Source organism: Ornithodoros turicata, chromosome 1, assembly GCF_037126465.1.
Source record: "Ornithodoros turicata isolate Travis chromosome 1, ASM3712646v1, whole genome shotgun sequence".
Lineage (NCBI taxonomy): Eukaryota > Metazoa > Arthropoda > Arachnida > Ixodida > Argasidae > Ornithodoros > Ornithodoros turicata.
The window spans coordinates 135,311,550-135,339,298 of NC_088201.1; the positions used below are offsets into that span (position 1 = coordinate 135,311,550).

A 27,749-nucleotide genomic window follows, 5' to 3' on the forward strand; every position below is an offset into this window, starting at 1 on the left:
AGTAATCGAAATATGCATTTGTATGAAGGAACAGGAGGCACCCCGTCCGATTTCTATGCATGGAATGGGGCGAAGCCCCCACAGCCGAAGCTCAAGGGTGGTGGTTTTAGTGGACTCCTAATTCCAGAGCACAGTCCGTACCCAGCTGTGCTGCAGTTGGAATGAAGCTGCAGGCTGGCTACGACGCACATACATAGTTCCTGTATTCGAGCAAGCGAGAAGTATACATAAAAAGAATTCTCCTCGCTTATCACTTGGCTCATAGACATTCAAGACTTCCGTTATCTTCACTGATTGTGAGCAACATGAGTGTCGGCTTCGTCTCTTATCCTTATAACAACGCATGCACACGCTTCTTTTGGTGAATAAACAGAGCCTGAGTGCGGACGCTATGAAGGCGCTTCAGCTATCGCTTTTCTTATGGGGATTGATTGGTGAGTTCGATTTATACGTTGATCCTTCCTTCACTCAGTCCACTGTGAAACATCGTGTGTCTGTATTGAGTCTAACATGCTCGGCTATGAAATATAAGTAATTAAAGTAAGCGATTACGAATAGTTAGATTACATTAAATTACTTTAGAGTAATTAAGTAGTGTAGCTAGATCATATGTGTAATCAGAAATTGTAGCTGTAATTTAGTTCCATTTTGTTTGTAACTTCTGCTCGAGGGATAGCTATTTTCCACCGTCTTTACATGAGTTGATTTGAATTTCTCTTTGCAGAATTACCCTTTCGAAAATCGGTGGTTTTTGCTAATGCATCGATGCTTACGACTTCCCTTGTTGCTAATAGTCTCTACATAGTTTAAAATTAATTTAAAACATCGAATACTGAAACAAGGCATGAAAAGGCATGTGTACACCCAGCTCACATATTCAATAATATAAACTTTCAGTTACTGATTTCATAAATTTGATGATGACATGCAACTGTAGCACTAGTGTTAACGCAACGAAGCAACAGTGGCGGCGTACAGATCAGAACGGGAAAGAGCGGGGACATGGTTGTTAGTATGCGTCCCGGGCCTACTTCAGGGCGAACTATGTCAACATTCGTCTGGAAAGTCTGTAAAACCCAGGGAAATGTCAAACAGTAGAGCCAGTGCAAGGATTTCAACCCGTGTCCCTACCGGCCCCGACATGGAAAGAGTTCAGTGGTCTACCATGTAGTAGTAATGCGCATTATGTATTCCCCATGTAAGTTGCACTGTTCACAAACATTCTTGTCATCAAGCCTGTTACGCAGATCATATGTTATAGATCGATCATATGTTATATATTGTGTGTGGATCATGTAATATTTGGTCACTTTAATTACACACGACCTGGAGTAACTAAAAAAAACATAATTACATTTTTAATTTCCTACAACTTGGACTACTTTTCCAAGGACACGCATATATTTTGTCCGCACGGGGGGTAGGGTCCTGTGGCTACCACGGGAAAACATCGCACGTCAAATTCACTTCTCCCTCGTTTATTGTTGTTGTTGTCCGCAGGTATACGTGGGTATTTTCTAAGCCCATTGGTGGCGACGGCTAATGGTGAACAGGCAATTAATACAGCGATAGAGTGAGGCAGGACACTCAGGTCGGGAACCGCCGACATTCCGAACACAGATGACATCCGTTCGAAATGTCGCGGCTGCTGTCTGACGGTTCTGCTCCAATTAATCATTGCACATGATTCATTGATTAGGAGATAAAACAAGCGCCCATGCCTGGGGATTGAACGAATGCAGCGACAGCTGTAGTTCGTATGCGCCGACTATGCGATTATGCATGAAGAGATGGTGTGCATGCGAGGGTGTGTGCCTGTGAATACCATATTTGCCGGCATTCTGAGATGACAGTCTGCAAGCGACGCTTTTGCAATCTGGGTCCCGGTCTTCAATTTTCACATAGCGATTGTCATTATTATATTTATTTATTTATGTTGATACCTCAAATTACCCCAATAGGCCATTACATGAGGGGGGAGTTACAGGAAAAGAAGAACAAGATAAACAATTAATATACACAACGTATATACTTACAGTGAGACATAATGGATATATGTAAAATAATGTGCATCAACAAATAAACAGTAACATAAATCTAAAAAAAAAGCAAAGGTTGGCGTTTGAAATTCACGTTGAAATGAAAAGTCACGTTCGCGCGCTCTAAAGTGGTTGGCTCGCGCAAGAGCTCTGGGGAATCACAAACCGAAGTGGTGCACTTAATGCACCTTATGGAATAACGACAAGTTGAAGATCGCGGCCCTGCATAATTCATCGCAGCGTGCTCACTTCGCCGTTTTCCGACACGCAGCGAGATACATCTTTTACCGTCAGGAGTGAGGCCTTAACAGCAGTAGCTGTAAAATTTGGTCGCTTATTATGAAAAGTTTTATTATACGTACCTTGGAAATCATTATTATTCGTAAGAAAGATAACCCTTCCCCTCCCCCACATAAACGCTTGGTGATAAAATATCGAGCTGACATAAACGAAGCGATTCGATAGCTTTTGACGACAAACATAATGCTTGTTCGTAAAGGTGTACATTATTTAAGGTAACAGAGTCTTGGGAAGTACCACTTACCCAGTACCCAGTAAGTGTAATTGATAACACTTTTTCAGGGATGCAACTTTCATCGTGAACATCCGACAAGGGAAGAGGCGACTAGTTTCTGAAATTAAAGAGATAACCAGGCTATACTAAAGTAACAAAAACGCGTTGGTGCCGTGTGTAGCGTATAGGCCAGCTCGACTGGCAACAAGGGGTGAATAAAGGATGGCGGACTAGACTAAACCGCATAAAATAACCCACCAAATAACGCATTGGCGACGAGGATGGCGCAGAATACCCCAGTACCCGCAGTAAGTGCTTTCACCATAACGGGAGGGAATGCAGCAGAATGACGGAAGAGATGGACGCGAAGCTTCGAATACCACAAGCTATGCCTAAACGTGAGGGGCGACGCACGGAAAAGAGCTCTACTATTGCATACAGCGGGACCAGAAGTTGAACACGTCTTCGCAGACCTCGAAAACACAAGCGAGTCTCATGATACTACAGTGGCAAGCTTTGACGTGTATTTTGCGCCAAAAACCAACGCGTCGTGTGAGAGGCACGTGTAACGCAGAACAGAGCAATACGGGACATAATCAATCGGCACGTTTATTACTCGTCTCAGAAAACTAGCAACAACCATTATTTAAAGGAATGAGGGACCAGATGATTAGAGATCAAATCGTGAACAAATGCGGAAGTGCAAGACTGCTCCGCAGTCTTCTAGAGGAAGCGTAGCTGACACTTGAGAAGGCGACAGGCATAGCACGTTCCATGAAGGGAAGCGAAAAACAAGCAACGAAGAGCGCGAAGAAGGAATCCAACACCTCACCTGCGAAGGCAGTGAACTACGCGAAAGGCAAACAGCCGACAGCGAAGAGAACGTATGGAAGAACAGACGGGAAAACAATCCCGAGTACAGTGCGACGTTTTGGTACTGGAAGCTGAAATACAACGACAGCCGTCGTAGATGGGTTGAAATCCAGCGAACCGGTAGAGAAGTACGAAGTGAGTTGCCTGAGGACAGGAGCCGCCGATATTTTGAACAGAGCCTGTTCTTCTTCTGGGCACCATCCCCATCATTGGCATGGTATTTAAAGGGTTAGGTGTGACGTGTTAAAGGTTCATGCGAATTGTGGGTCAACAGCCCGCGGCGAAGAAAGGGTCTGTACGCGCTTCTACGGCCGGAGTGAATGGCGGAGTGTGGAGGGGACTATGTGAATGAAGTGATCTCGGCTCCAGACCGGTTACCGAAATGAGAGGTTCACGAACACGGGTACGAAACGAGACAACAGGCGGGAATTGGAAAGCATTCCGAAAGATAAGGAGTTATTGGTTACATGGGGAAAATTCCAGAGCGAGCAAAGCATTTTTTTAAATAAGATATACGTATATTCGTAATACAAAGTTGTGGCATGCAAAAAAGAAAGCAACAAGCAGTGGCCATGCAGAACATAACAGATGATAAAGGGGATAGAAGGGAAAAGGTCTGAGCATATTTTATCTGTGAAGTGTTTCTAGGGTGCCTTGTGATTTGTTGACACCGAACAGGTGAAGAGCGTTGAACTTGTACATGAGATAAGAGTCCCTATCACGTCCGTCACGTGTGAATCTGAACCCGGTTTCTAGAATATATAGTTTAATGTTGGCAAAATTGTGACCAGGAATGTTCAAGGGGCAATAAACATGTGTACGAGGCGTAAAATCTTGTGTAAAATGTGTGAGGCGTAAAAAATGTGTACGAGGTGTAAAATCTTTGTCGCAAAAAAGTTAATAATGGCTCCAAACCGACTGAATATTCACTGCACTCTTTCGCCCTCATGCCCAGCCCTGCGATGTCCTGGCGACAAAAGCGACACGTCATTTTGACGTCGCGCATCATCAGCCATTTAGAATGCGGGACGCTTATACATTAATTTTGTTCTAATATCGAGAAGCGAGGTCAATTCTAAACATATTCCCACTTGTCAAATCCAAGATAGCCAGATCAAACTGTGCCCAAACCACTCAATATTCTATTTCACGTGCGCACTATGTTTTCAGTGCTGTATTGCACCGCGAGGACACCGCGATGTTCCCGCAACCGGTTCCCTTGCGAGCTGCAGTTTTTGTCAGTGGGGTCCGTCATTGGCTAGGAGAGCGAAATCTCCCCCACCTCCAGCGCCTAGAATTCGGTGTTGCTATACGTTGGAGTATGGTGACGTGATCCGGTTCCAAGGATAAGGAGAGACTTACTTGGATTACGCTCTTTGAATGTCATTGTTTCGTGATAAAGACGCTCGCTAGAAGTACAAGAATTTCATATTTCGATATCGTGAGCTACGTTCTTTCATTGGGCATAATAATTGAAAAATGTTCGTCGACCTGTTTTGTGCCCCTTCAAAGTGTTCCGCGACTGCTTTGGGGAGTTTGTTGGACGTGTCGGTCCTGTGACCGGTAAGGCGGTTGTTCATTTGTTGGCCGGTTTCACAAATGTATTGCATAGAGCAGTCGCCGCATTCAGTGCAGTATATGACATTGGAGCTCGTGCCTGTGAATGCGTGGTTAACGGGGTGAGTGTAATTGCACGCAGTGCTTTTGATGGAGTTAGCGTGTTGAACGTGCTTGCATGTTTTGCAGCGCGGGAGGTTGCAGGGACGTGTTCCAGTGTACTGGGTGTTCGTTTTGCTAATTTTGGCATTGACCAAGGAGTCTCTAGGTTTTTTGCGCGTCGGTATGGGGGGGGGGGGGGGTCACCTGTATTGGATGGGTGAATATATTGGTAAGTCGTCACTGATTTGCAGGAGGGGCTCGTGCTTCCGTAGAATGGCTTCGATGTTTGGAAGTGCGTTGGAATATCTTCTGATGTAGCTTATTTGTCACGCGTCAGGATTTTTTCGGTGATCCAGAACCTCGTTTCGATCGAGTGTGAGTGCCTTGCGACGGAATTCGGTTAGGAGAGGGGGGGATATGTTTATGGAGAAAAAAGCAAGGAAAGGTTAGGAGAGGGTCTATTGGGCAAGTGCGCTGCAGCGTTCGTCAAGCTTCTCAGCATAATCTGTGTCGTCTGAACAAATTCTGCGCAGTCTTATACTCTGCCCATTAGGAATTTCAACCTTACAGTGACGCGGGTGGTGACTCTTGAAGTGAAGGTATTGTTGTTTGTCATTTGGCCTTTTTTACAGGGTTGTGGTGAGGTTGCCGTTGTCTAATGATATTGTGGTGTCGAGAAAGTTGATTGAGTGAGTTGAGTGTTGTGACGTGAACTTTATAGTGCTATGCGCAGTGTTCAGTAGATATATGAACCTTTGAAATTCATGTTCCCCGTGTTCCCCATATTATAAGTATATCATCGATGTATCGAAGGTACATAGTGGGTTTTAATGCGAGGGCGCTAAGGACTTTGTTTTCGACAACCGTCGTTATATGCATTGTGGGTAGACTTTGACAGGATTCTTTCTCTCTGTTCGCTCTGTGTGAGTTCTTAAGATACAATACGTTCATATTTCGAAATCACCTCTTACAAACACAATGCAACTCTAACCATGTTCACATATTTAGAGAGTTTTGCAATCTTTTCTCAACGATGTCGTATTGCAAGTACGCAAGGATGAGGGAGGCGCGGTGCAACCGTTCACCAGAGCAACCGTTAAATGCGCTTTGTGAGTGCGCGGTGCAACCGTTAAATGCGCTTTGTGATTGCTGTAGTACGTAGTCACGGGTATAATGGTGAGAGTGGTGTCCGCGTTTCGGGCCTGAACATAATCCATAAAATTAAGCTCGTCCTGCATGTTGGTTGTGTGATTGAAGAGACAACACTAAAGTCCATTTTTTCGCAACCAAGTGCGTCCACATTATCCCACCCTGAGCTGCCGGCTAAAGGTCTGGCGTCTTGCGCTTTCCACTCCCGCAGCCTCCATCACCACACTTTACGTGATACCCAAGGTCGCATCACGCCAACTTCACAGTGCGCTGCTTGCGTCATACACCGCGCCGCAATATCTGCGACGGATAGCGCACGCACGCCATCTGATGCTCAACTCCGCCAAAATAGCTGTCACTGAAAAAAAAAAAAAAAAAAAGAACGCAGAGGAAAGGTTATTCACGCTCAGGTTAAAGAAAGGGCAATACCAATTGCTTCAGATGCGTAATATTTGGTCACACTGGGCATTATTGCACAGTGACAATGAAGAAACACATGCAACAAATGCAGAGGACAAGGATAAGCGTGCCGCACAAAGATAATCTCGCTAAGATGCACCAAGAAAGCGTTGTCAGAAGCCACAGAATCCAAACGGGGTGAACATTAAAAAAAAAAAAAAACTTCGCAAGATGTAAGACGCGTACAAGACGAATCAGATGGAGAGGACAATCTTTTCTGCGTTGGAAGAAGCGGCAAAATTAATACCATCAAGCTTAATAATAGCGAGAGCCGAAGTTGCTTTTATTATGGAGTCAGGCCCGTCGGCGAGTACAGTGAGCAGTAAAGAATTGAAACGCTTACGACATTCTGGAATCAAGCTTGAGCCCTCTTCAAATATAATACTTTCGTATGGAAGGGCGTATATGGACCAACTGCCGAGGCTTGGAGAATTTACGACTGACATTTGCATCTCGGAAGATAAAGGCTACGCTGGTTGTGATATCTGGAGGGTATTCATCTCCACACCTCCTGGGAAGAGAGACATCCAGTTTGTTAAAACTTCTATGCATGAGAGACACCGCTTACATAGTCGCCAGTACAGCTGAAGTGGACACAATTCTCCAAAGGCATATGAGACTGTCTTTAGTAGCATTGGAAAACAGAAGGACCTCAAAGTGAAATTACGCATCGACGAGAGTGTTCGACCAGAGGCACAGCCTGTGAGATGAATTCTGTTTTATCTTACAAAGAAGGCTGAAAATGAAATAGCCAGACTTCTGGATTTCGACATAATCTAACCTGTGCAGGGACCAACGGCGCGGGTCTCCCCAATTGTGGCAGTTCCAAATGAAGACGACCAGGTTCGGCTATGCGTTGACATGCGCAAGGGTAACAAAGCTATTCAGAGACAACGGTTTGTGACCCCGACAATCGACGAAATTATAGAACAAATGGCAGACGCGCAAGCTATATCGAAACTTGACCTCACTCTGGGACATCATAAAGTTTAACTGGAAGAAGACGCACGACCTATTACCACGTTTGCTACACGTGAAGGTTTGTGTCGTTGCAAACGCTTACTTTGCGATGTATCATCAGCGGCAGAGCGATATCAGCTCACAATTCGGCAAGTAGTCAAGGAAGTGAAAAGGAGTGAAAAGCGTATCAGACGACATTATAGCCTATGGCGGTTCGCAACAGGAGCATAATGCGCAACTAGAAGAGGTACTGAAAGCGCTCAAGGATGCCGGACTCCCATTAAACAAGAAGAAATGCCAATTTAGGGTCAACGAGAGATAAGCCTAAACGAATAGAAAGTTCGACCAATGAAACAAGCTAGGGCCCCACAGAACGTTATTGGACTACGGAGTTCTCTGGGCGGGTTCTCTCTGGGGTTCTCTAACTCCTGTGCGAAATTCCTCCCACACATGGCAACAGTGAGTGCTGCACTGAGAAAACTCCTAAAGAAACGACGCCGTAGCACTCGACAAACATCGCAGACCTGTTTTCGCGGCCCCTATCTTTAGAAGAGAAAGCAGGGCAAAAAGACAACGTTGCTGTAGCATATATTATTATGAAAGAACTGATGTTCTGAGGCTGGAACAACATAGAAGGGACAAATACATACAAAGCCTCAATCCGCCTAAGAAATTAACGATGAAGGATGAAAGTCACTGAAAAGGTTAGCCAGCTGTAGGACTCGAACCCACATCTTCTGGATTGCCGGTCCAGGGGTCTACCAATCGAGCTAAGCTAACACGCCTTCTCTGTCACTTCCAGGGTGCGTCATCTGAAGGGACAAACCAGCCACTCTCTCTCACTCATCCTCCTTTCACTCTTACGTTTTTGCGCACTCATACGACTCATCCAGCCTCAGAACATTAGTTCTTTCATGCTCATCAGTTGCCGCCTGCGTCGATACCGTCGTATGAATGCGTGTATGAGTGCGCAAAAATGTAAGAGTGAAAGGAGGATGAGTGAGAGAGAGTGGCTGGTTTGTCCCTTCAGATGACGCACCCTGGAAGTCACTGAGAAGGCGTGTTAGCTTAGCTACGTCTTGAACTGTAACAGTGTGAAATAAACCGTTCTTGAAAAAAAAAAAAAAAGTGTTAGCTTAGCTCAATTGGTAGAGCCCTGGACCGGCAATCCAGAAGATGTGGGTTCGAGTCCTACAGCTGGCTAACCTTTTCAGTGACTTTCATATTTCATCGATATATTATTATGTTTGTCGCAAGACATGCAGTCTAAGCCAGTTGCCCTGACTACCGAAGATATCCAGGTGGAAATTGAAAAAGACACCTAGGAGCAAGATGTCAATAAAGCACTATGCAGTGGAAAATGGGGAACCAATATCGAAGAATACGAAACGGTTAAGCACATTAAGATTATATTACGGAATACAATGGTGTGGTGCTGCGATCGAGATGCATCATTATACCTCGGAGCCTAAAGGGTAAAACACTAGAATTCGCCCGTAAGGGTGATGGAGGCAACGTAAATCCGAAGTAGAAAATAAGACCTGGTGGCCAAACATCATGCAAGACATCGAAGAGCACATCAGAGGATGCTAGACATGTCATAGTTGGGGAACCGCCCTGCATTGCAACTCAGGCAAATACAGGGACATAAGAACGAAACAGTTGCTGGTATGGCAATTTTTGTTATGTCATTTATTAGGGAGCTGTAATGAACCATTTTATCACTAGCTATTTACGAACGGAATCGCAGGGGACTAAAGAAAAGGGGAACTGACTAAGAGCTGAACCATGTGTTGCGCAGCGGCAAAGCACTTCGTGAAACGCTTCAGTGAATACCTAATATCTCTGATCCACCGACGAGTTGGCCACTAAAGAGGCTATAGGAACTGCAGCAACAAATCATGGCTGTGAATGTTAACAAGAAACGAAACAAACAAAAACAAAAATTATCCAGAAGCCATGCATCGCTGTCTATGCCATGCATCAAGTATAGCTATGCGTTGACAAGATGGCCTAAAGGCTCAGGAAATTGCCGCTATTGACAAATCCCGAGCGGGAAATTGCGTTTGTCATGGGTTGCCATTGCAAAACCCCGTCGATTTCCTCACCTACAGCCTCCCCAAGCAGGTCTCGAGCCCGAAGACTGCGTCAGGAGGACATCCGTATTTTGACGGAGAAGTTCCATCATTTTCCATCCTTTACGTGATTGACAGTTGAGGAATTCCATGCTATGTCTGAATAAGTAAATTAATCTAATGTAACTGACTAATCATTAATCAATGTAATAAGTAAGCCAAATTAAAAGGTCACCAAAATATGTTCTGATGTTGGTAGTTGGTACAAGTTCATATCGGCTTGCTGCGGCAGTAGACGCGGACAAGGAGTAAGAACATATATGGGACAAACCGCCCGCAGCCTCTCAACTAAGCGAAGTTTATTCCAAGAGGAAGTATTTACAGATGTCACTCACTATCACTCATTTGTGACTTATCACTGATTAACCAGGAAAAGAAATCTCTTGACGGCGTACGAAACTTGACGAATCTTGGTGGACCCTCAAGGTCAGAAGTATGACTGCAACACTTTCTCAGCCACCACACGGTGAGTTTTTGAAATTCATGACGTGCACTGGGTCCTGATATACGCTATGATGACGTACAAAGTTTTCTATAAATATTTCCTCTTTGAATAAACTTCACTTAGTTGTGAGTCTGCAGGCGGTTTGTCCCATTTATGTTCTAACTCCTTGTCTGCGTCTATTGCTGCAGCAAGCCGATATGAAAGTATGTTCTACCTGGCGGGCCTCTTCCACAGAGAGAGCCCCGTCTTTTTTTTTTTTTTGCAAAAGTTTTGTTTTTAATGCATACAAATACGAAGGAACCTCACACACTCCAGTACAAAGTTTATAAATTTCCTGTGGTTTCAGTTGAATAAAATTTCCCTAGCATGACTCGGTCACATCCACATTTTCATTATTAAGCATCATACCAATTATGTGTGTGTGTGTGTGTGTTAATTATTAACTTTACAATGTTCCTGTCTTCTTCTTCAGCGTGTGGGGAAACATCCCATGTCATCATCACTTCTTCATTTATTGTTGTTGTTGTTGTTCAGCGTGCGGGAAAGGGTGGGAACGGGCGGGAAAGTGTTTCCTTTCCGAGTGTGGGGGTGGGGTGATATTGAATGCGATAGCGTTTCTTTAACGCACTTCTGGCCCACGGTGAAACGTAGCATCAGTGGAGAGGGGTACTTTCATTCTCGCGATGCGCTATCTCCCCATCGTTTATTTCTTCATTGCGTGCCTTGCTGACAAGAAACGTTTCGGCGAGCGGAGATTTAGCAGATTGGAAGGTCTTTACGAAAGCGGTTCATAAAACACGATGAGCCAAATACGTGATTCATTTGAAAGGGCTGACATCATGTTGTGGAACTTTGGTTTGACAGGTTCCTTTATTGTTGGAACAATAATTGTAAGAAAGTACGGAAAGTAATTGTTGTGAAGCAGGAACACACCTACAGAGAAACACAACACAAACCTTTTTCATATGCTACTTTATTGTACCGTTTTCGTACAGCGCATGCGACCTGCTGAAATCATCGAATGTCTGCACAGTGTGTTTCATGTAATGCCGTCAATGTCGTTCGACACCACGAAGTTGCAGTGTAAACGACGTGCTGTGGAGCATTCGCGCAAGTATAGAGCACGCAGATTTGTCGCCACTGTTGCGTTAGTTGCGGATGCGCTCGCTAAAGAAAGTGAACATAAGCGACATGCCGTCGAGAATGCAGGGAAACGGCGTGCGGCAAAGCGCACTAAAGTTGCTGCCGAAGGAGGGGCCGAAATACGCGTGACATTGCCTAAATTCGAAACCATGCAAAACCTCGAAATACTTCCTCATAACTACCTCGTACCTGTCTAACTGTATTCGATACCTGCCTACTCGAACTAACATAACCACCATACGCACACTGACCAAATTCAAACGTTAAAGGGGTTGCGACGGGTCATCTCTGGTTATCCCCGATAAATGAAAAAAAAAATACCGGTGCTACCATTGATGTGAACCTCCACTGAAAGCGAGGAGGGTAACAGAAACGGAGAAAATAGGCACAGGGAATACGGAAACTGATGGGGCTCTGACATCACATACCTCTCCGCCGCCAGCGAGGCAGCGCACGAGAGGTCACGTGCTTCGGGCGCCAATGGGTACTGGCGAGCACAAGCTCTTCTCTTCTCCTGGCATCCTACCCAACAGAAGCGTCTGTAGTCGCGCAAAGTCCACATATGTCCAAAACAGTCGTGAAATGTCATAATGACAAGCAGTAGTCATGAATCATTGCAATACACTGTTTCAACCAGCAGTAGTCGCGCAAGGTCGAATTATGACCCGTATGTCCAAAATAGTCATGAAACGTCATAATCACAAGCAGTAGTCCACATTCTTCGTTAATTCATCGAATTAATCATCGTTTGACACTGTTTGGCACTGTTGTACATCTCATTATGACACGCAGTAGTTTTGAATCATCGCAGTGCACTATTTGAAGCAGCTGTAGTCACGCAAACTCGAGTTATGACCCATATATGCAAAATAGTCATGAGATGTCACAACGACAAGCAGTACTCACAAATCATCGCACGACGCTGTTTGAACCAGCGGTGTTCGCGCAAAGTTGAGTTATTACCCGTATCTGTGAAATAGTCATGAAATGTCATCCTAACAAGCAGTACTCATGGATATTTCTGTAGCATATTGTAGATAGCAATGGTCATGATGAAAATGCCAGAATTGTAATCCAAATTTGTGTTTGACACACTGCATTATGGATATGCTTGGATTAAATTGAGTGGCCAATTGAATAAAATGAGCGGGAAAACCTGCAGTAACGTCGAGTAAAGCACTCTCCCACCCACGCACTTGAACGTATGGTTATTTCTCTTAGTTTGTTTGTTTATCATGAATTGTGGGAAACGTTAGCCCAGGCAGGGCTGGCGAGACCTTTACCAGGATGTGCCATTTCCCATGTATACACTTGACGATAGCTTTTCACTGAATAAGGTTTTCCACGTCGTGTAACAATATAAATCTCATCAGACCCGTTCAAATAGACTTAAAGAAACAATGAAATCCTGCCTCGTCTGTCGGGCTGTCCACCAGGACCGTTCCATTCCATTCCTGGACCAGGAGTCAGCATGCAAAATATTTTCGCGCTGCGGTTCGTTATAGCTGTGCAATCGAATTTACGTCCTCTCGTTCTCCGATGCGCTCTTTTCACGAGAAGGATGTCTCAAAGGTGTGCGGAACAAAGCTCTCGTGCACGCTCTGTTGGTCACCTACGCTCATCGTTCTTTCGCCGGAAATCATTTTATTCGTTGGAGAACGCTGTGCACCGACAAAGGGGGAAAAATTCGGGGGAAGCATAATGGGCCCAACACTTCAATGTGGTGATGACGGACCCAAAAACAGACCATTCCACGAAAAGTGTCGCTCCCAGTGTATGCAAGTAACGTTGCCCTTTGGACAGTATCCATTAGCGCCACTTGCAGTTAAATAACATCCAGAAGCACCTCACGTAACTTGGATGTACCTTTCGCCCAATAAGTACGTCGAACACCCGTTCACACGCAAACTACGAAACAAAATCCCTTTGTGCGTCGTTGCCAATAACCTTAAGGCTGTACGTTTCCATCGCTTCCTTGCCGTGGTCATGGACTCAGATCTGCTCTGGACTCGCCACATTAAGGCCCTTGCCAAAGCGCGTCGGTCGGAAGGGTGCGTGTTCGGATCACGTCCGGGTCACCAATTTAGCAAACTGCTAATCAAGGAGTCGGGAGAAACGTAGCTCACACACGGTTAATGACGCTGTCTCACGCGACAGCCGAAGGGATGATGCCGATGGTGCATAGTAAATCATTTTACACCTTTATTCGCTCAAAGCCGGTGTATTCTTATAAAACCACTTTTTCCCGTCCCACAGACTGAAGCAAAAACTGCAGGAAGAGCATTGCTAAAGGTGAATTATATCAACATACACATTTTATCCAATGTCAAATACTAACGGTGTAAATTGAGGTGTTGAAAGAGTTGTTTACGTGCAATACACCTTTTTACACGACATTTGAACTGGGAATACTGTGTTAAAATTGGTGTTTTAAGTCATGACAGCAAAAATAGGCTGGTTTCAGAGCTCCCCTCAGCAAGTTCGCACATTATAAATAATAACCTGAGTTAAAAACACAGTATTTGACCAGGAAGGACGTTAGAAATTTACCTGGGATCTTTGACTCGTTGCAGGCATACGTGTTAATTGCAGAAACGCATTACCGTCACCGTTACAAACGTTTTCCGTCCCCAGTACACTTAACAAACGTGACCGAACAAATTGTATTTCAGTTTTGGCACTCACGCTGGTCCCACAGTGTTACCAGGCGCCCACAGCTCCCCATAGAGCCCATAGTTTGAGATAATTCAGGCAACACTGGACATACGACCAATGAAGACGCGTCGTGATGCCTAGCAGCCAACCAATCAGCAACCTCTCAGTTTGGATCGGCTTTCGGCCGGCCCTGGCTGCCATTGACTTCTACTGGTTTTCATACCTGCGCCCGTTATTCCAAAATAACTAAGACATTTTTGATAGGCGAAATACATATTTATTGATGCAACGTATAAACTCAAATGTTTGACTCATATATTCACCGTGCGTACAGGACGTTTCGTTCCTTGAATAGACAGCAACCAAACCAAGTTGGAACTTGCAAAGCACATATACATTCTGCTTCTGGAGGCGAGCGAAGTCCACGAGTGCGTGCGTTTCACAGATGAGCATCTTCTTCTCATTCTGGCGATGCACCGTAGGTCACACAGTCACGGGAAATACTTTTGTCGTTACGTTCGTCTTAGTCACTGTATTTGAAAATGCGACAGCGCTCGAAAGTGTTCCTCAGGCGTCAGCTCACCAAGCATTCCAGTTCCGACCCGGCAACAATGTCCGTAGGTTGACACTTTATCGGAGACCAGTACATGGCCAGAGTCACTATAGCTCACGAACAAACCCGCGCGTACACTTCCTCTTTGGTCGTTGTGGTCAACCGACATCGGCGAGCCGCGGAGACGCAGCGACCTTGCTTGGAGCTGCCCGCCTGGCCGACTGCCCAGACTGCCCGCGAAAAGTGAGCTGTCAGATAATTCGAAACTTTATCAACGAATCCCGGAGCGCGCATCCTCCTTTGGCCAATGGGCATCCGTCATGATGCCTAACGATGTAATACCACGTGACTGTGACGTGATTTTATTTTTCTACTGCCGCAAATGCGGGGAGCTGTGGAGGCTTGGTGTTACCACACAGCTACACGGCTACACTACACGGCTACAAGTCTGCCGTGTTGAAGGTGGTATTTGCCATGGAAGCAGTGAGAGACCACCTTTGAGAGGTTGTTTTTGCAAGAAAATAACTCAATTCTAAAAGGTGTTTTCAATAGAATACTCCCCTATCAAGGGTGTCTTTGTTTTTAAAGACCCATTATAAGAGTGTTGTATGAGGAATACACCTAAATAAAGGGTGCCTTGGAAAACGCCATTCACTCGGGTGTAAAGGCAACACCAAAAAGGTGTGCGCCATGAGACAAGCAATTTACACCAAAAAAAGTGTAAAAAGATTCACTGTGTCATCTATACGCGTAAAGCTAATTTTGCTCGTGGTGATTTACCCTTTTTTTTTTTTCGTGCGGGACGTGGTTTGGTTGTAGCACGAGAGACAAATTAATGGCGAATTCGCATGGTCACTCCTGGCATCCTCTTTTGCCGGATTCCGCCTGTTCTCGACACCTTTGCCAGATCTCGCATGTTCGCCGTGGCACTTTCCGAGCGCCAGGAATTTGCCAGCTGGCATCTTTTCCACTTTTTTCCAAGCGACCGAGCAGCGTATTTTCCAGCTATATCCGTTGCTGTCACATTCGCATCGTGAAGGCGGCGACGACCCTCATTGCCCCGTTCGTCGAAGTTCAAGTAGGTTAGCAGACGACGAGACCCAATGACGAGCGGCCGCGGTGCCCTTAGCATGATCCAAACGACTAAAATCGCTAGATTCCATGCAGTCATGTGCGGGTTTCAAAGGTCACGTCCGACCAGGCCATGTTGACATTAAATCACCACCAGAATGCGCCATAGGATAATAGACTACGAGATAGATTACAAAGAAAAAAGCAACAACTTTCTCGCAATTCAATGTGACAAGTCAAGAGTCGTCACGCTCATCTCGTATGGACAAGGAAGGACATGATGGTTTATTAAAATAAATAGGAAAGGTCAGCTAGACGAAAGGACGGCTTGCTAAACAACGACAATAACAAAAAGCAGATAAGCAGTGTTGTAGCCAACCTGCATTGTACGGGGGCAGATGGCGTCACCGTAGAGAAAAGGTGTTGCCGGCAGTGGCGAATGTCAGCCACGACCAGTAGCTCTCACAAAGACACGTCCTCCAACGCCACTTGCGACAACTCGGCTACCCTAACGTACCCTTGGCCGGGTGTAGGAAAAAAGGTCCCCGGAGAAAACGTCCCGAAAAAAAGGTCCCCTACGCCGATTCATCGAACGCCATTTCAGCGAATCAGTGCCCGCCGCTTTTTCTTGCGGCAACGTGGGAAATACGTAAAAGGGCCCCCTAACCTAACCTTGGTTAGTCTCCCCAACGTGTGAAATACGTAAAAGACTCTGCTGACCTAACCTTGGTCAGGCGTTGATGAAATGGCGTTCGACGAAAAGGCGTTCGATGAAATGGCGTTCGATAAAACGGCATCGATAAAACGGCGTCGATGAAACGACGTTCGATGAAATGGGCTGATCCGCTATTCATACAAATACGGGGAAAAGATGTATATTCTGCCCTCGATAATGTGGCCTCGTCATAGGTTTCGGATGACACATGTCAAAGCTGGTCCACTAATTTCAGGATGACTGATGATGCTGTTTGTGGCAATAGCCAACACACCTGACGGGGCAGTGTCCTGTCGTTGGGATTCGGTTGGGATTCGGCAGATAGAGCTGACAGCCAGAAGCGAACATATGTCCGACCCGAGAGATAACGCTGAAATATATACTTTAAAAATAAGGCCTCGAAAAATGATAAGACCTCCAAAGATAAAAATGCACTTTAAAATCTAAATCATGAAAATATACATGGTGTCGAGTTCCTGGCTGCCGAAGTAATGGTCGCTACAATACATTTCCCTCTTTCCATGCTCGGTACCTGAAAGTTCCCCACTCTGCTCTTTTTTTCTTCTCTCTCTGTTTCTTCTTCAACCACTTACTACATCTCCGCGGAACTCTTTGAATCAGTCCCATGTCAACAATACAAAAATGACGTGAAAATTCGCGCTCTAATGGTCACTGATTCGAATTACGAGCGATAAAGTATAACTCCACGGGAGAGACTCCTGAGGGTACATTTTCTCCGGGGGCGTTTTCTCGGGGGACCTTTTTTCCAGGGACCTTTTCTCCGGTTCCCTCTTTGGCCACCCTGCTCGGGCCGGTCCTGCACAACCAGGGGGCAGTTACGATTGCACTCTTGGGCTTTCTCCGTGCCACCGGCCTCTCGACCAGCCTCTAAGGCCCTTTTGTGTATCTGTCTGTGTCAGACGCGTACAAAATACCGCAAAAAAGTATTTGAAATAAGATACAGAGTACCGTATTTTCCGGTGTATAACGTGCACTCGTTTATAACGCGCACCCCTAAAAACGGGCCGAATTTGAAAAAAGTTCCATGTATAACGCGCACCGCAATGTTGCTACAAGCTTCTGTACTGCCACTACTATACACAGTAAACCAAGGCGATATATAATATATGAATATACTTTATTCGAAACACATTCCGTTTCGCGTCCCTTCTCAATCACTCCAGCCTTCTGAAATGAATTCAGGATTATTGACTGCTCAATCCCTAATAGCATCCCTAAGCACATAATTAATTTTTATGAAGTCCAGCGTCCTTTCGCCGGTTTTGACCACCACGTTACTCACCAGAAAAGGAACTCTGTAGGAAAGTATTTCCGTGTATAACGCGCACTGTTAGATAACGGGCAGGACCTCTTCGGAGTACTTTTTTACTGTATAACGCGCGCGTTATGCACCGGAAAATACGGTACATCAGCGAAAATGTATTTGAAATACCGTAAAATTACGTACGAATAAAATTATTTAGAGTAAAATACTAAATACATGAAAAAGTAATTAAGATACAAGATACTTTCGTACTCGGCATAAAGAACAGACACCACGATAGCCTTTGTAGCCGTTATTCTCTGTTTCGGCAACGCATTTCGAAATAGGGCCTCAGATAAGGCCAAGGAAGTAAAGGCAGTCCTCCTCAGGTAACCGAGGATGCGGCTGTAGAGTATGTACCACTGCGCCAATCTACAACGTTGCAAGCTCATTGGCCCAGACTGCGTGCGCGCTCCGATTGGTCGACAACGGTTTGAAATCGCATTTTGTACGCGCGCATGTGCGTGCAGCGTCCCGGCGGCCGTTTCAGCAGTTTCAGCATAGTTTCGAAATAGCTCGCATCGGTCGGCACGGCGTCCGTCCTCTTGTGTTCCGTGTTTCGGTGATGTCAATCGGCAGAACAGTTTGTGATTCTACGCGTGTTGTGCTGTTCCTGGACAGGACTATTATCCCACGTACAGTCTATCAACTACGGAACTGGAATGCTTCGTGGGCTGGTGCGGTTGGAGCGTGAAGAACGCGTTCGGGCGCCGACGGATTTTGAGGCCTGACAACAAAGACAGGATTACGATTACGTGCCACACAAACGTCTTTTCTGCTCTGGAAACAACGAAAGAAGATGCTTATCATAAAATCGGCCGGCAAGGCGTCCTCTTGTGTTCCGTGTTTCGGTGATGTCAATCGGCAGAACAGTTTATAGAAGTGTTCGCTGGTTTATTCATGCGTCGATGTGATTCAACGTGGGTTGTGCTGTTCCTGGACATGACTATTATCCCACAAACAGTCTATCAACCCCGGAACTGGAATGCTTCGTGAGTTGGAGCGGTTGGAGAGTGAAGAACAAGCGCGGGCCCTGTCGGATTTCGAGAGCTGTGTTCGTTTTGCTTCAAGTTCGAACTTTATTACAGTGCGTCAGCAACGCAGTGGACTTTGTATTCACAGTGCACCCATGTATGAGATCTTTGAATCAGTGCTTTATGTCAAATAAATATTTCTTTTAGCCAAAAGAAGCTTCAGTTATTTTGAATATCGGGTAACGGCGGTAGGCGTGAAATCCGGTAGAAGTCGATGGTAGCCAGAACCGGTCGAAAGGTCAGCCAAAGTTAAGGCTCCTGATTGGCCGACGGGCGTTGCATAATTTCTACAACGTTGCACTGTCATTGGTCGTGTGCGCAGTGTTGTGTGAATTATCTCAAACTATGGGCGCTATGGGGAGCTGTTGGAGCCTGGTAAAGGCGCAGCCTTCGTGTGGGGCTCCATCCTGAGATGTGATCATGCGCGCAGCTAACAGTGACTGAAAACAACCCTTAGAAATCGTCTCCCTATATGGCATCTTTCAAAGCTGAAGGAGGTCCGCACTCAGGTCAATGGCATATCCCAAAAGCAGGTCCGGAATTCACCGAATTTCAGGAGCGGTGAGACCATCAACCTGAGCGCCACTTCTTGCGTGGAAACCGGCCAGAGGTACAAGTCCCGCTTTGTTTCTGGGTCACAGGAGGGTTGTAGGGGATCTCATTCCACGCATGAGTATAGAACATCCAGGAGGACTAACATGCGTCCTGCTACTCCGTACACGCAGAGAGAACAAAAATTGTGAGGTCATCTCTTGACTGCCCTACCCTCACCTGTCATCGGTAAAATGAGGAGAAGGGAAACGTCGGGGCACTTCGGAAAAAGATCTTCACGAGACTATGAGCCAGAATAATGAAAGTAATTCAAATACTGAGTAGAAAAAACTTAAAAGTATTTAAATTAGATTTCAAGATACATTTCTTGAAAAGTAATTAGCAAGATACAAAATACTGAAAAAATTATTTAAATTAGTGTACTCCAAATACAATACTCAAGATACGTACATGTCTGGCTGTGTGTATGTGCGTGTTTCTTTTCTCTCTTTTTTTCGTTGTCTTTCTTTCTTTTCTTTTTCTTTCCTTTTTTCGTTTGCGTACCTTTTTTTCGTTTTCTTTTCTTTCTTTTCGTTTTCTTTCCTGTTTTCGTTTTCTTGCTTTCTCTTCGTTTTCTTTTTGTGAAAGGAATAGCAAGTCGGTCTATGCCTGACTAACCTTTCCTCGCCTTGTTTTTCAATAAACATATTCCCCCGTCCCCCGTCACCAGACCACAACTGGCGCAGAGGGGGCTCTTGGATTCACCCATTTTGAGCACAAGCAGGGGAGTGCGGGCGACGATGAGACTGTTGCGGAGAAGGAGTGATTCCTCGTGACGAGTGCAGCAACACGCAATAAAGAAGCAGACCCAGGGGTCGCTTGAGTGTATGTGACTGTAATATGACCCGCACATCGGTGGCTGATAGACAGGCTGCAGGCTGAAACAGCAAGGGACAGATGTACAGCTGTGTGTGTGTGTGGGGGGGGGGGACGTCACTACTGCTGCAGCACGTCGCGAAGCCGTATCTGCGCTGGAGTTACGGGATAGGCCGATGTCACTGGGTATGTCTCGTGAAAAGACAAGAATGACGAGTGACCTATTTATTTGGTAATATAACACATTCGGTCGCGGTAGGACAACGGTTAAAGCAAAATACAATTTTTATATTTCGTTTCGTAATCCCTCTTTGTGTATGCCAATTTGATGCATTCGTGTCTGACTGTGTACACCCTACACTACACCCTTAATCCTGTACATTGTACAGTCATGGTTACGAGAATGGCTTCGTGTTCGTTTTCCCCAGGAGCTATTGGCTACTCCAACATCCACATCAACCAACACGTGGATAGTATTCTGCAATCATCGTTGATGCCACGCTATCTGCGTTCGGGTGTCATGTATCCATTCACCTTTCACGTGGAGTCGACATTCGTCTCCAATCGTGAGCTCAGAGCGGATTTCCAAAAAGGACGTATGGTACCGCCTGAACCTCCTCTCAGAAGGTTAGGAGATTGTTCCTCAGTTACGGAGGCAGAAACCAGAGCACAGCAGAGAACGGCCATCATGTGCAACGTTTCCTTGAGCGACTTCAGGGCAGCGTACAAGGGATTCACGGTGGGCGAAGATTGGCACCAAACCAACAAGAGCATCGATGTTGAGGCAACTTTTCTTGACACAGTGGTGTATTTCGAAGTGCTATACAGAGTAGGTGAGTGTATGAATCACAGCTTTTACAATTTCGTAAATGCAGTGGTCTCAAAATTCAATCGGTGAAAATTTTGAAATATCGACATATGAACCTTGCGCACGGCTGCCTTTACGAAAGTCAACATCAACATGCGAATTTCCCAATGCATGACACGGACTAGGGGTGTGAAAGTATACTTGAGCTAATAGTGCGCGAAAACTGTAAACTCTACGTCATCCTTTGTGTCCACAACACTCAAAGCGCGTACGTCAGTGCACGCACTTTTTATTTGTATTTTTATTATATCGATAGCAGAAGGAGATTTTACTCGAGCTTCTTGAGGTGTATCCCATCCGACAGTGTCGGTGTCGTGGTAGACTTCGGTCCCGTCGCCGCCTGCAGTCTCGCACAGTGTACTACACAGCGGTGCTACCAATGCACTCTAAATCTGGTGGGTGCCGTCTGGCGACCGCTTATTCAGGCGGTAAGAAATTGCAATATGTAACCACTGATTTATAGGGTACCAGAAACCCGCTATAGATCGAGAGGTACAGATCGCCCTCTCATTTTGGAGGCCTTCCAGCAGTGTGTGTTGCCATTTCTCGCACTCATTTGCCCTTTCCCTGCCCTCTCGCTGAATAGACGACCTGCGCCCCTACGTCATTGAATACGTAACGCCGCCGCACAAAGCAGCACTATCAACATTATCAGCCTATCGGCCGACGCGTTTTTCCCGCTTCTTGCCGCCCACAGCAAAATATAAAATGGAACCGGTCTTCACGTGACGTCACATGTTTGTCAACAGGGGGTCGTGTATTTCCAAACGTACGTACCAGAAAGAAGCAAAAAACAAAGCGTCGTATCATATCGAAACATTTATTTCTCTCAACGCAAGTAATGCAACGTGCACACGTCTGTGTGCGTACATGACGCAAAGCTCAAGTAACGACCCAACGAATTACCTCGCTGAACGAAAGATGAAGGGACAGTTTATAAGCTTTTTCAAACGGAAGAAAGAAACAAGTAACATCAGCAAATTCATCTCTCTGAGATAGAGGTCCACACTCACCTGTTGTCTACATTGCGTTTTCCAAATATCTCCTGATGCCAAGTGTCATTCATCCAGCAAAGTTGTGTCAGTTTAACGAAACAGTTGCTGCCTATAAGACTAACCATAAACAGTGGCGCTGGAACACAACGGTGGCTGCATTGTTCTCCATGATCCCTGTGACAAATAATATGAATGGTGGCCGTGTAGCAAGTAAGGACTAAAAATGGTCCAGGTACATACGATACCTTTCCTGATAAGCATGTTGCAGTCTGGAAATCAACGGAGGCTGCATCGTTGTCCTTGATCCCTGCGACAAAAAATATGAATACCCAAGCAGCACAATGTACTGAAAGTCGAGTGCAATAGGGGTGGACGGTATGTGTCTTATCAATAGGGCCCGGAAATTTAGATACGAAAAACGATGGAAATAGGCAGGCATTTAGGCCCTGAAAAATACGAAAATAGGCAGTAAAATGCAAAAATAGGCACGTTAATCTGGTGCGCTCTTTGGCTTTGTTGGTGTTTCAGAATGCCCTATCAAGAAAAACTTGCTCGTCTAAAGGGTACGGTGCCATACAAGCTTTTCGACGTCTGGTACACGAATGCTGAGGCGGCCCGGGACCACGCTATATCGAGCAATACTTTTAGTTCTCCACCCTGGAAGATCTTGAAAGGCTCAGAGAAGTCACATCTTTCGATCAAATGTACATGAACACCTTCTAGAAAACGGAAGAACTGAAGGGAAGGAAACGCAAAAAAAAAAAGAAGAAGAAGAAGAAAAGGAACAAAAGTCGCAAACACGCAGAAACAAAAAGCACCAGTCAGCACGAGCCTGAAAAGCGCACTCCCACTTACACAAAAAAGGCTGTTATGGCGTCTAAAACTGTTAAAAAAGACTACAATTCAATAGGGTATATAAAAAGGCAGGCAACCCAGAAAATGTCGCATTTAGGCGTTTATAGGCATTTCTAGGCACATGCCTAAAAATCCGGGCCCTACTTATCAATGTTCTTTAGTTTCACGAGTCTGTTCAAGGCCTTCCCCCTACCCGTCCACCCCTATTGCACTCAACTTTCAGTACATTGTGCTGCTTGGGTAGTGACCGAGTAATGTAACGAGTAACAAAAGGCCAGGGTAAATACCGGTGCCTTTCCACATAAGCAAGTTGCGGTCTCGAAATATGAAACGCGTATAACAACACCACGCAAGCCACGACATAATGGACGACATGACATAACATGACAGGAGAGGACATGACAGAACGCGGATCCTCTTTTCTTATTTGATAAGCTTCCACAATATCTCTAGTGTTTTTTTTTTGGGGGGGGGGGATATGTTTGATAGAGTTAAAAAAGGAAAACGGAAATGTCAGCCAGGCTATTGCCAGCTTGCTATTCCGAGAAAGAAAAGAAAAAGGAACTGTGAATAAACAAAAGAAAGGAAAAGATGACAGAAAAACAGGCACGCAGTGCAGTGCAGCACAGGCACGAAGGAAAGTTCGAAGAACGTCCAGTCAGAAGGCAGACGCAAGGCCAGAGTCATTTAAGAAGCGGAGCAGGGCTGTGGTGATGGCCCACTGAGTAGGCCGAGGGACGGGACCGAGGAGGGTGGCCATGGACAGCGTGTTGTAGCCCAGCTGTATTAGACGGCGATGGAGGGCTTGCCGTTGGGGGATGTGCTGCTGGCAGTGCAGAAGACAATGAGCAATGTCGCCCACCTCGCCACAGCTGGAACACAAGGGGGAGCTGGATTGGCCCATTTTGTACAGGAGCAATGGGGTGCGGGCAAAGTTGAGACGGAGGCGGTGCAGCAGTGATTCGTCCTGACGACTGCAGCGACACGCAATGAAAAAGCTACCCGAGGGGTCGATGGACTGCACGTGACTGTTGTAGGCGACGGCTTGAGATCTAAATGCATGGGCACGGGTTGCACACCGGCGGCGAATAGCTAAATGGCAAGCCGAAAGTGTAAGTGGTGGACGTGCAGTGACAGGAGTAACAGCTGCGGCGGCTCGTCTAGCAGCCGCGTCTGCGCGTGTATTACCGGTCAGGCCCACATGACCGGGCACCCACTGAAGGGACAAAGCATGACCATTGGCACGGAGTCCGTTATACCTCTGAATGATCAAGCTGGGTATACCCTGTATGAGGTTGGAGCGGGCCGACATCAAGCGGAGGAGAGACGCCTTGCTGTCTGTGAGGATGACCCATTTCCCAGGTGGCAAGTCAGTTATATATTCTAGGGCAGTAAGAATGGCGAACCGTTCAGCCTCGGTGGACGACATGGGGTAGGGCAGTTTGTAGACCTGTTCATGGTCTGTATCGGCAACGTAAAAGGCCACGCCCGCTGCGTCAGACATTACGGAAGCATTGGTGAAGATTTTTCGGCAATGGGGATGGGTGGAGGTGAGATGGGCCAAAGCGAGTTGTTGGGCTACCACTGAGGGCTGATTGCCTGTTTTCGGGGAAAGTCTGGTATAGTGGCGTGAATGGGAGGCCGTTTTAAGGTCCACATTGCTGGCGCAAAGGTAGTGGCAGGTGTCGAGGACGGGAGACAGTCTCGTAAGCGGGCAACTGCTTTGGCAAAAGCGGATGCAGGGCAGCTCACAGCAATGCGGCGAAGAGGATGAGAGGGTTGCGTCAGGCAGCGGGCGTAGACGCGAAGGGTGGCTCAGAGGGTGCTCCTGAGCTTCGGCGAGTACGGAATATGTCTCCGTTGTTCGAGGGGCACCAAGGCAAACTCGGAGACTGCGGGCTTGGAGGTTCAGGAGCTCCTGCTCTCGTGTGCAGCTGAGGTCATGAAGGATCGGGAGGCTGTATCGCAGTGTGCCCAAAACAAGAGCCGTATGAACTCGGTGGAGGTCCTGGCAACACGGGCCCCAGGACGCACATGCGATACGTTTGAGGACATTGACCTGGCTGGAGGCTTTCGTGGCAAGCGTCTTCACGTGAGATGACCATGTGAGGCCTTGGTCGATTGTGAAGCCCAGATAACGGCAGGTTTTCACAAAGGTTAAGGGCGAACCGTCGATGAAGAGTGGGTATTTGTGGAACGATCTCTGCGAAAAGGCCATGGCGACAGTTTTGGCGGGTGAGATGGCTAGGCCGCGGTCGGCAAGATAGTTGAAGATTGTGTTCAAGGAGCGTTGTAAACGGCGTTGAATCACATCACGACGAAGAGCAGAGGTCCAAATACAAATGTCATCTGCATAGATTGTGATGTGGGTGTGGCTGGGCAGCTGTGCAGGGAGGGAGGCCATAATGATGTTGAACAGGAGGGGGCTGAGCACGCTTCCCTGCGGGACGCCTCGGTGAACGGGATACAAGGTGGTATCTCCGTCAGCAGTGCGGACAAAGAGGCAGCGGCCTGTGAGGAAGTCCCGGATCCATGATAGGCGGCATACCCCTACGTTAGCGTCCTGGAGAGCCGTAAGGACTGCATTATGTTGGACACTGTCATAGGCTTTCTTGATATCCAGGAAAAAAGCAGCGGTCAGGAAGCCGTCTGCCCGAGCCTGCTGCGTCTCACTGACCAGAGCAATGACACTATCGAGTGACGAACGGCCTGAGCGAGAGCCCATCATTGTTTCCGGGAAGAAACGAGCACTCTCAAGGTGCCAGATGAGACGGGTGAAAATCATTCGTTCCAGAGTTTTACCCACGCAGCTTGTAAGGGCTTTCGGGCGGAAGGAGTCGAGGTGATGGGGCGACTGGCCGGGTTTGAGCAAGGGGACAACCATCGCCAATTTCCATTCCTCGGGTATTCGCCCCTGCTGCCAACTGTCATTGAAGAATCGTAAGAGGTGCTGCTTCCCCATATGCGGAAGGTGCTGGAGCGCCTTGTACGAGATCTGGTCTGCACATGGGGAGGTATGTTGGGGCGAGGCACATAGGGCAGAGTCTAACACCTCTAGTGTAAAAGGTAAGTCCAGGACTGTGTTGCTGGTAGATGGCATCGGAGTAGTAGCAGTTTGAGTTGAAGCAGGCAAGGCGGTGAGGCGGGCACAAAAGTCCTCTGCAACGTCAATTTCGGTGCGTGATGTGGCCAGAGACAAGGAGCGGAACGGGTGGCGTTGCGCTACAGGTGTCCAAAGGCCTTTAAGCACACCCCAAATACGAGACAGAGGTGTGCGGGGCGATAGGGACGATGCAAAGTTACGCCAACGGTCCCGTGTGAGTTTCTGGAGGCGTCGCTGAACAGCCTTCTGAATCCGTCTCGCAGCCTGCCGGTCATGGGGTAGGAGGGTGCGCCGTGCTCGCCGTTCTGCGCGTCGCCGGAGTGCACGGAGCCGCTCGTATTCCGCGTCTGTAGCGGAAAACTGAAGCGGGACGCGGTGCACTGTGGTTGCTTCCTGGGTTGCGGTGGCCACAGCGCGACAGAAGTCTTGCGCATTGCTTAGCCCGTCATATGCAAGGGAAGACTCGAGCACTCGAGCAAATCGTGGCCAGTCGGTCCGCTTGACGGAGTGCGAGCTGGAAGATTGGCGCCCATGCGGGATGCCGACCAGGACAGGTAGGTGGTCGCTGCCAAGGGTGTCCGCATCAACACTCCAGAGGAGCCGATGAGCGATGGACGCTGACGCGACAGTGAGGTCAAGACAAGAAGAGCGGTAAGTCGGGTAAACGAAAGTTGGAGAGCCATCGTTTAAAACGCAGAGATTCTTGTCCGCGAAGAGGTCTGCTAGTTGCTGGCCTCTGGTGTCAGTACGCATGCTGCCCCAGACTTCATTGTGGGCATTAAAGTCCCCGCAGAGCACGAAAGGCGAGGGGAGGCCAGCTATAATGGAGCCCAGCTCATCCACGTTGTATCTGACCGATGGTGGGATATATAGTGAGACTATGGTGACGTCAAGTGAGCCCACACGAACAGAGCAGCAGACGTAGTCGCCGATCCCAACTGTTCGCAGGTCACGCTGGATCGTCGGGAGGTCGGCACGGACAAAGAGCGCAGCACAGCTGGTCTGTCCACGGGGCTCCGAAACAAAGGTCACGTAATTCGAGAGACGAAAGTCATCCTTAATGCCGCTTTCTGAGATGCATCACACAGGGAATTTGTGGCGCCACACAAACTGACGGAAGTCAAACAACTTTGATTGCAGGCTACGTGAATTCCACTGGAAGATCGTGGTTGATTGATAATGAACCATTGAGGCGCGAGGCCGACCATTGTCCATTATCGGGCGTAAGGAAGGAGCCAGTACGGAGGAGAGGTTCCAGTGCAAGTATAGCTTGAACTGCAGGTAAGTCTGCCGCCGTTGGGAGCTGCTGGACGATGGCGTGTAAGGCGGCGAAGAGCATTGCGACTACAGTGTGAGATGTATTGCTTTGTCCCTCCAACAGACGGGGCTTCGGAATTTTAGGGTCTGGTGTCCGCTGTCCACTGGCCTGGGCCGCGATGCGCGCGATATGTGGCACTTGCTTGACGGCAGAGGCAAAAGACTTGGAAGGGCCGTGATCAGCGTGTGCGGGTGTCGCGGAACAGCCAGATAGGCGCGGAAAGTGAGCAGTGTGGAGATTAGTGGAGCGACGGGGTGGAGGGGCATGCGATTTTTCACTGAGCATGCGCCGTCGGTGTGCAGCTGTTGCTGCCCTTGCAACCGTACAGGCACGGTACGTTGCAGCGTGGTGGCCGCCACAGTTTGCGCATGTGGGCTCACATCGTGAGGTACATTGCTTATGATCATGTGGGCCAGAACACACTTTGCATCTTTTCGAGCTGCGGCAGTCACGAGCATAGTGGCCAAACTTCTGG

The 27,749-nt window shown here is 47.1% G+C and overlaps 1 protein-coding gene across 1 annotated transcript in view; it reads left to right on the forward strand.

Annotated features, from left to right (window-relative positions):
- Positions 1-330: 330 nt before the first annotated feature.
- LOC135369419 (uncharacterized) overlaps positions 331-27,749 on the forward strand; it is a 35,303-nt gene continuing 7,884 nt past the window's right edge. The window contains exons 1-2 of the mRNA XM_064603014.1: positions 331-434; positions 20,564-20,968. Of these exons, the coding sequence (XP_064459084.1) occupies positions 344-434; positions 20,564-20,968 (496 nt within the window). The 5' untranslated portion in view covers positions 331-343. The remainder of the gene's footprint in view (positions 435-20,563; positions 20,969-27,749) is intronic.